Below are 9,727 nucleotides of genomic sequence, written 5' to 3' on the forward strand. Positions count from 1 at the left end.
TTTGAGCTGTCCTTCACGGCTTGTACGTTTTTGTGGTATTTTGCTTTTCGCGGGTTCGGTCGTGCTATAAAGCCTCTGGGACACAGTCGCTTCATCGGCGCAAGGTGGCATTATCATCGAATAATATTCTGCTGCAGAGCACCTAGGTAGATTTGGGTATTTCGAAACAAATTTAGTCGGAGTATGCTTCACGCATGTTTGTTTTTAGAAGCTTTATAATGGTTTGGTGTGAAGTTTTCATATCAATTAAGGAAGGTTCTTTGAACTCCCCTTATAGAGATCTGGAGCTTTATGAAGATTCCCAGAGCTTCTAAATTTGGGTTCTATGAGGAAGTTTATGGTGAACTTCGTGTGTAGACTACTAGACTTCCTGGTATATTAGTGCTACCTGTTAGTAGAGCTGAAAATTTCCTATCCCTTGTACGGATAGCTACGTCCTAACATGCGGATCGTTGGTACCCCCCAACGAAAATTTTGACCCGAGTTTATAAGTAATAAGCCAATCAATTAACCCAAAGCTTTAATATAGAGCTTTATTATAGACTTTAATTAATATATATAGAGATGAGGTTTTCCAGGGGAGACCCCCTGGGACCCCCCTATACAGAGCTTTTGTTACGGCACTAGCAGAAAATGGCAGAACCTGGCAGATCTTCGCACCGGCAAGTTGCCACAGATTGCTGCATATTGCGGTCACGTGACGCAAAGATCTTATAAAACATCGAGCGGCGCTGCTCTTCTTCTCCTTTCCTTTCCCTAGCTTTAGATTCTCGTTTATAGACAATCCAATCGTATAGGCTTGCGCGTCCCTCTTACCGTACTTATGCCTTAATTAACTAAGTCGCTAATATTATCTAAAGCTCTTTTAACTCTCTCTTCCTAAAAAGGAACTTAAATATATCTATAGGACTATAAATAGGATAAGAATATAGAATAGAACCCTAAGAAAAGGACTATAAGACACGCATAGACTAGAACCCCTAAAGAAATTACCTAGAATTACCTAATACCCCTACTACTATACTATGAAATATAATAGTAGGTAAAGTAGCTATAGGACCTTTAAATACTTTAGATAAAGAAATAATTAATATTTTAACCCCCTAGGCGGAACTTACGGCAGCTAATACTAAAATTAAATAACTATAAGAGTTGCTTAAAGCTAGAGATACCCCTATATCTAATAATAAGTTATTATTAAATAACTAAAGACTTACTATAGTTCTTTAGGCCCTATTTTAACGCCTTAGTAGATTTACTAAGGCCTATATAGTACTAAAGCGGTTAGTAAAGGTTATAGATCCCCCGCTATTTATAGATAAAATAAACCTAATATTTAATAACTGGAAGCTTTAATTACGGGATAAGCTTAAAGTTAATACTAACTACTTTCCTACCCCCTAAGCTAAGATAGCCTATATCTTTAGCCGTACTAGCGAAGATACCTAGACGTATTTACGCCTATAATATACTAAAGCTAGACGAATAAACTCGTACCTTCTTGTAGTATCTGGTGTCTAGTATCTTTACCTATTAGAGTAGTAAACCGACTTATATTAAGAAGCTAAGACGAGTTTAAGTAGACAATAATATAAGCGGCCACGTATAATAAGGGGAGAGAGAGAAAGGCTGTCTCTTATTTACTAATTAAATTAAATCTAACGCGTATATAGGGTCTATATAAATACAACTTAACCTTAATCTAAATACCTTAAACCTTAACGCTTAAGACTATAGCCGTTAATAACTTAGAGAAACGGCCGTTATACTATAACTACTAGCCTATAATAAAGAAAACCCATATTTTAGTATTAAACGCTATAGTTTTAATAGCGCTAAGCTGCTTACCTATAGCCCCTACCTCTATTAGATTCGCTATCCTTTTAATATAAATATATACTACGGTATATAAGAGGTGGAGGCCTTAATATTACTACTTAGGGGATATTTAATTGGGGTAGAGTTAGTATATAGTACGTATAGCTATAGATATACTATATAGCAGAAGTCCCCTTAGGGGGGTAGAATATAATAGAGAGAGTAATAGTTTCCTTTATTTGGTTAAGTTATTATTTATAGGTAAGCTCTTTATATAATTCTACCATAATAGAAGACCCGGTATAGTGCTTAATGGCAGCTAAAACGATATATAATTTTAAAAAAAATATACTAAAGACTTAGTAGACTCCTTTATCTTTAAAGAAAAAAGAATTAAAGAATTATCTTTTATTTTTAAAGACCCTTTTAAAGTATAGAACGCTTACCTTAGCTATAAAAGCCTAAATATAAAAACAGCGGAGACCTTTTTAGCCTTTTAAACCCGCTTTTTATACCTAGCCAGATAGGCCTAGATCCCCTAAAAAGACCTACTACTAAACCTCTTTAATAAGCTTACCTTAAACCTATAGTGGGCCGTATTACTAGCTTATACTATAGTATAGACGTTAAAAGAACTTATGGATTATTGCCTAGCTATTAACTAAGGCTTTTATTAAATTAAGGCACGCGTTAATTAGCTAAAAATTAAAAACCTTATAAACCAGGCTATAAGTACTATAAGAACGGCCTATAGTGCCCTAGTACAATCGGCAACCCCTATAGTACTAGCCGCTTAGCCTATAGTTAACCTAGTAGCTAGCTATATAGCTACCCCTATTATAGGCCTAGTATATACCTAGCCTATATATAGCAACTCCTATATATAAGCTCTTAGCGATTAAAGAGCTTACTTCTTATATAGTTAACCTAGCTACCCTATAAAGAACTGCCTAATAAAGGTAAAGATAAATAAGGTCCTATTAATTTAGGAGAATAGCATAAAGTTAGAAAAAGAGGAACCCTAGGGGAAGACTCCTCCCTAGGGTTAAAAGGAATTAATATATTATATATTAATCTAGGTCGGCTAGTTAGTAAAAGAAGCCATACTATCCCTTATACTTTATTCCGTAATAGATATTAAGTTTTAACCTCTGCTTTAGCTGACTTAGAAGTAAATATCTTTACCTTAATTAATATAAAGTATACTATAAAACTAGCTAACCTTTTAAATGCGCCTTTAGAAGAACTGCCTAAGCTAATTTCTATTTATAGGTATGACGAATAAGTAGGACCACCTATTATAACTATATTACGGATTTACCTTTATATTAACAGACAAAGGTAATATAATATCCCCTTCCTTATTACGGACCTAAGAAGCTATAATATAATCTTAGGGAGAAAATGGCTAGCCTATTTAGGCTTATAGCTAAATATATAAAGTAGACGGCTTATCTAGCCTAAAACCCTACCCCTAACTCCTTCCTTTATAAAAAAAATTAGTATTATAATAGAAAATGTAACCGACTACCAGTACCATGCTGAGACACTAGGATGCTGCCTGGAAGGCAGCATCAGCACTACCCTCGTATACCTCGTATACCTTATATTACCCTGTTTTGACTACGTATTAGTCTCCCCTTTTATCTTATTGCCTACACCTTTCTCATGTATATATACCACTTGATTTCCATAGATTTACAATCAAGTTGCTTGTTTAATTCCCACACACTACAAAGCTTACAGTTATGAGCCCGGCCTGCCTACCGTACTGCATCTGATCTGTACATTCAGCGCTTACTAAGCAATCAATTGCTACCTCGTTTAAGAAGTCACTACTTCTTCCACCTTTGCAAGTGTTTCGAGCTTCTTCCGGGTACCGCTCTTGTACTCATAATTACCTTTATTTACCAAACGGACGGACGATCGAACATCGATTAAGTTGAACATCGAACACATCAAACATCGATCGAACCGAACCTAACCGTACGAACCCAACCGTACGAACCCTAACCTCCTTTAACCCAGATACACAACCATTCGACAGAGTCGACCTACCCACCACAGCGTAACGACCTCATATGGCGTCCAAGTGAGAGCCTAGCCAGCGCGATAGCCCGAGCACAGAGCCAGAGCGAGATGCCAGAGCACAGAGCCAGAGCGAGATGCCAGAGCACGGAGCCAGAGCAGAAGCTAGCTTGGATATACTGATGGTGAGAGACAAGGATACTGGGTAGACACAAGGAAGGCACCAGACCGACGGCAGCTAGAGGACCGTCGCCAAAACCAGACAACCGTTCGAACGACCAGCCAGCGAACACCAGATCAATTCGACTGGATCGAATATCGAATCAAACCAAACCAGAGCCTCGATATAGGCCTGTCGCCAAATCAAATCAAGGCTTCCTAGGGAGGCACCAATACTACACCAAACGGACGGACGATCGAACATCGATTACATCGAACATCGAACATCGATCGAACCGAACCGCGACCTACCGTACGACCCCCGACCGTACGACCAACCGACGAACGGACGAATCAAATCAAAGCTTCGGAACGTCAAAATAAGGTTACGCCAAGACGCTAACTGGACCCTTCTTGACCCTTTCAAATCGACAGCGAACGACTTCCTACGACCAGTTACAACAGACGACTCCCACAGTACCACAAGCTTGTAGAATAGGCCAGAACACGAGGCTGATGCTAGATGGACGATTACCAAAACGGTATGGAATGATCTAAGCAGTACTACACTTAGCTGGATACTAGATGGACAGTCACTGAATAACATTCGATTGAGAGACAACCATTACCAGAGCCATACGACGACCGTTCAAACACCAGAACAATTTGATCAATCGATCGATCGAATTAGGCCAAAGCCAATATCAATACAGGAACAATTAATTTTGATTCCAAAGCACCAATCTCGACGTCTTAACGTCACCAGAGTCACCATATGACTACGTCCTTCCTGCAATAACAGCAGCGTCCAAAGCACATCAATGCAATTGAGCAGCTTCATAAGCACGTCAATGCAATTGAACAGCTTCAAAGATCTACCTCGACTACAGCTCAAATGACTACCTCGAGTTCCACCTCGACTACAGATCAAATGACTACCTCGAATACAGATCAAAACATCTACCTCGGTTATAGATTAAATGACTACCCCGAGCACGGGTTAATTGACTGCCTCGAATGCAGATCAAATCACTACACCTCTTTAAATACAGTCTCCTGAGAGGCTGGGGAGGATACCTTTTCGAATATAGTCTCCTGAGAGGCTATGGAGGACATCTCTTTGAATACAGCTCTATGTCCAGAGATATAAAGCTGGGGAGTACAGTTTCTGCCTTCATTTTTCTTTCTACAGCTTTAACTACACCGTCAAATCTGGGGGGGTGTGTAACCGACTACCAGTACCATGCTGAGACACCAGGATGCTGCCTGGAAGGCAGCATCAGCACTACCCTCGTATACCTCGTATACCTTATTACCCTGTTTCGACTACGTATTAGTCTCCCCTTTTATCTTATTGCCTACACCTTTCTCATGTATATATACCACTTGATTTCCATAGATTTACAATCAAGTTGCTCGTTTAATTCCCACACACTACAAAGCTTACAGAAAATCTTATACGGCCCTAAATTAATACTATTTACTAGGCTAATACTATGCGTAGGGACTAGGCCTTTAAGAAAGATATATAGCTTAATATATAATAAATCTATATACTATACCGCCCCTAAACTACCTATATTACGCTACTTACATTAAAGACCTAGGAAGTTAGTAATAACTTAAAAAAGCCCCCTATAGAGAGCTTAGGCCCTATATAGCTATAAAGAATAGTAAGGAATATTAGACGCTATACTAAATTAATAAACTAAAGGAATAACTTACGGAAGATAGAATAGGAGCTAAGAAAGATTATAAACCCTAAACTATAAAATATGGTTTAGTAAATAGCTATAAGGAAACCTACGGACCTTCCACTAATTAATATCTACTATATTAGCGCTATAGGATTTTACTAGAACTTAGTTTAGCCTAATACTATTACTTTTATAACTAGCTTATATAAAATTAACTAAATACTTAAGAAAAAAAAAAGTAGGCTTAGTGGATAAAAAAGCAAGCTTATAGACGAGGAGCTAGTAAAATAGAAACTACCCTATTAATACTAAAAGTTTAAAGATATATTCTCTAAGGTAATATTTAATATACTTTTACCATACTAACTATATAACTATAAGATCAAGATTAAGTTAGATAAGGAAAACGCCCTTAGCTATACCCCCCTCTATAAATAATCTATTGCTAAGTTATAGGCTACTAAGTAGTACTTTATTAATAACCTAGTAAAGGGGTTTATTAAGCCTAGCTAGGCCCCTTTTACCTCCCCTATTTTCTTTATAAAAAAGCTAAATAGAGGACTTTATTTCTATATTAACTACTATAAGCTTAATAATATAACCCGCAAAGACCGTTATTCGCTACCCCTACTTAATAAGACACTAGCCCAAATAAATAGAGCTAAGGTATTTATAAAGCTTAATATCTATTAGGCTTTTTATCAAATTAGAATAAACCCTAAATTTATAGATCTTACTATATTTTAGACTTAATATAGATTATATAAGTATAAAGTACTTCCTTTTAAACTAACTAACGGACTAGTTATATACCAACAATATATAAATAATATACTCTTTAACTACCTTAACGACTTCTGCACGGCTTACCTAAATAATATTATAATTTACTCTAAAAATAAGTTAAAATACGAGGAACACGTCTATAAGGTTCTATAATAACTCTATAAGGCTAGCCTCCAGGCCAATATTTATTAGCGACTTAGTCAATCAAGGCGTAGGCACGGCAAAAGGGACGCGTAAGCCTATACGATTAGATTATCTATAAACGAGAATCTAAAGCTAGGGAAAGGAAAGGAGAAGAAGAGCAGCGCCGTTTAGTATTTTATAAGATCTTTACGTCACGTGACCGCAATATACGGCAATTTGTAGCAATTTGTAGATGCAAAGTTCTGCAGTGCTGTAACATTACCCCCCCTCTAAAAAAGCCTGCCCTTAGGCTTTGTCGCTAAAAGTCTTAGCAAGAGAATCTAACTAATTAAACAACTTTGACCGCCGGTTAAAGTTCCTAGATATTTTAAGACCTTATATAACTAAGAAATTTCTAAGGTGTTTTTATCCTTATGTTCTTTTAGTAGCTTATTATCTTTATTATACTAGCATTCTATTTACTTATCTAGGTACTTTAGCGGTCTAAGTTTATTAGGGTAACGGCTATAGAACTCCTAAAGCTTATAGGGACTACCTATAAAGTTCTATATAGGGTACTAAGTGGGGTCTANGTTATANCCTTTCTAACTAATANNATANTTTAACGTTCCCNTTATAAGNTTANAGGCNAGTATTTCTTTAATTTCCTATTTATTATCGCCATTAACTTAAATTAGTAGGGGAGGTTTATTCTTTTATCTAGGTAGTAGGTTATTTATAGCTTTCTATAGCTTATCCGGTAAGAAAATAGGGTGAACTTTAATTAAGTCTGGGAGCTTAACCTTATACAAGTTGCCTACTTTATTAAAAATCTTATACGGTCCTGCTATTTTATAGTCTAGCTTATAGCTAGGCCGTTCTATCTTTTAGTTCTTTATTATAACCTAGACTATATCGCCTATAGTAAAGTTAGGCTCACACCTATACTTATTCGCCTACTATTTTATTAATTTTTAGGCCTTTTTTAGGTTTATATAAGCTACTTTTTAGGCTTCTTCTAAGCGCTTAGCGTACTACTAGGCTTCCTTATAAGATAGTTTTTCGCGTATAGTCTAGGGCCCTTTTAGTCTTTTTTAGTTAAAGCTTATATAGGGTAGGTAACCTATTTCTAGTTAAATAGGTGCAAATCCGGTAGAGTTATAGGGTAGGGTTACTTGGGCGTAGTTTATTAAGGGTAATAGTTTAGCCTAGTTATCTTAAAAGTAGTTAATAAAAGGCCGGAGTCTCTAGTCTAAGTATTAATTTATAATCTCCGTTTAACCGTCTATCTGGGGGTAATATGCCGTAAAAAGCTTTAGCTTAATATCTAGGATCTAGGTGAACTTATTTTAAAAGGCTAATATAAACTACGGCCTATAGTTGGATATAATAGTATCTAGTGGTTTATAAATTTGGTAGATATAGTAGATATATAGTTAGGCCGCCTTTTTAGCATTAATATTCTTATAATAGGGAATTAAGAACGGGCGCTTGCTAAAGCAGTTAACTAGGATTATAACTATATTATATCCGTTATAGTCTAGAGGTAGCTTATAAAAGTCTATAAAGATATATTACTAGGGACGGTTAGGTATTAGGAGGGGTTTTAATAGTCCTAGGGTCTTATCTCGTGGAATTATAGACCTATAGCAGTTATTGCAGTTCCGTATATAGCGGTTAATATCTATAATTATTCCGGGCCAGTAGTAGCGGTTGCTAATAATCCTATAGGTCTTATTTTTTTCTAGGGTAGGCTATAAAGACCTAGGCATATACTTCGGCAATAAGCTAAGTCCGTAAGTTCTGTTCCTCTACTACTACTAGCTATTTACAGTACTTAAGCAGTCCAATTTTAAGGGACTATAGGCTAGAAACGTTTTTTTACCTTTTTGCGGTACTCCTATAGAGAAGGGGCCGTACGGTTTACCTATAGTAGTTTATTAATAAGGTTTAGTTCTATAGAGTTAATAGGGTATATCTTAGCATCTAAAGAGTCTATATTTAGTTCTGCCCGTATTTAAAAGTTAAGGTACTTTAGTTATAGTAGCGCTTAGGTCCGTAATAAGGTCTTTATAGCTATCTAGTTATTTATATCCTATTTACGCCTTATAAAAGCGTCCGCACGGTTAGTGGTGCCTAGCCTATATATAATTAGGAAGTTAAACTAAGATAGGATGTCTACTTAGCGCGCCTATCGGGCTATAAGGGCCTTTATTATTATAAAATATTCTAAAGCCTTATAATTGGAAACTACCTAAATAGACTTAGGGGTGCCTTCTAGTTAGGCTCGCCAGTGCTAAAAGCTAGAGATAATAGCTAGCATTTCTTTATTATAAATTGGGTAGTTTAGCTTAGCATTTACTATAGCCTTTAAATAGTAAGCAATAGGGTGCTATTCTCCGTCTATCTACTTTTAGGAGTAAATACCAGCTATAATATTATCTAAGGCATTAGTTTCTAGTATTAAGGGCTATTTTAGGTTAAAGTGGGTAAGTAAGGGAGTAGAGACCAGTTGTTTCTTAAGCTCGTTAAAGGCCTGCCTATATACAGTATTAAAGTAAAAGGGCCGGTCCTTATAGGTAAGTAGGCTTAGTAGCCGGGTAATCCTACTATAGTTCTTAATAAAGCGTTAGTAAAAGTTATAGAACCCTAAAAATAACTATACCCCCTTTACAGTCCTTAGGGGTACCTATTAATTAATTATAGCCGTCTTTTTTAGGTCTGCCTTAATCCTATTTATACTAATAATAAACCCTAGGTACTTTATACGCTTAATATTAAATTCTAACATCTTAATATTGGCTTAAAGGCTAGCTTCCTAAAGCCGTTATAGGACTTTATAGATATGCTCTTTATATTTTAGTTTATTTTTAGAGTAGATTATAATATTATCCAGGTATGCTGTATAGAAGTTATTAGGGTGGTTAAATAGTACATTATTTATATATTGTTGGTATATAGCCAGTCCGTTAGTTAGTCTAAAAGGTAGTACTTTATATTTATATATTTCATAACGGGTCCAAAACGTAATAGGGTCTTTTAATTTAGGGTTTATCCTAATTTAGTAAAAAGCCTAGCAGATATTAAGCTTTGTAAAGATCTTAGCTCTACTTATG

The 9,727-nt window shown here is 36.1% G+C and overlaps 2 protein-coding genes across 2 annotated transcripts; one reads left to right on the top strand and one right to left on the bottom strand.

Annotated features, from left to right (window-relative positions):
• Positions 1-3,549: 3,549 nt before the first annotated feature.
• Positions 3,550-4,246, bottom strand: K441DRAFT_659604 (uncharacterized protein; the record flags this gene model as incomplete). The annotated part of the gene is made up of 3 exons (XM_067648564.1): positions 3,550-3,787; positions 3,946-4,139; positions 4,184-4,246. A coding segment is annotated over one exon (194 nt), but the record flags the coding sequence as incomplete, so codon positions are not given.
• Positions 4,247-4,533: 287 nt separating this feature from the next.
• Positions 4,534-5,436, top strand: K441DRAFT_659608 (uncharacterized protein). Its single transcript, XM_067648565.1, has one exon. It carries the CDS (start codon positions 4,901-4,903, stop codon positions 5,063-5,065), a length of 165 nt encoding a protein of 54 aa, XP_067504228.1. The 5' UTR covers positions 4,534-4,900; the 3' UTR covers positions 5,066-5,436.
• The last annotated feature ends 4,291 nt before the right edge of the window (positions 5,437-9,727 follow it).

Source organism: Cenococcum geophilum, assembly GCF_001692895.1.
Source record: "Cenococcum geophilum 1.58 unplaced genomic scaffold K441scaffold_20, whole genome shotgun sequence".
NCBI classification, from domain to species: Eukaryota; Fungi; Ascomycota; class Dothideomycetes; order Gloniales; family Gloniaceae; genus Cenococcum; species Cenococcum geophilum.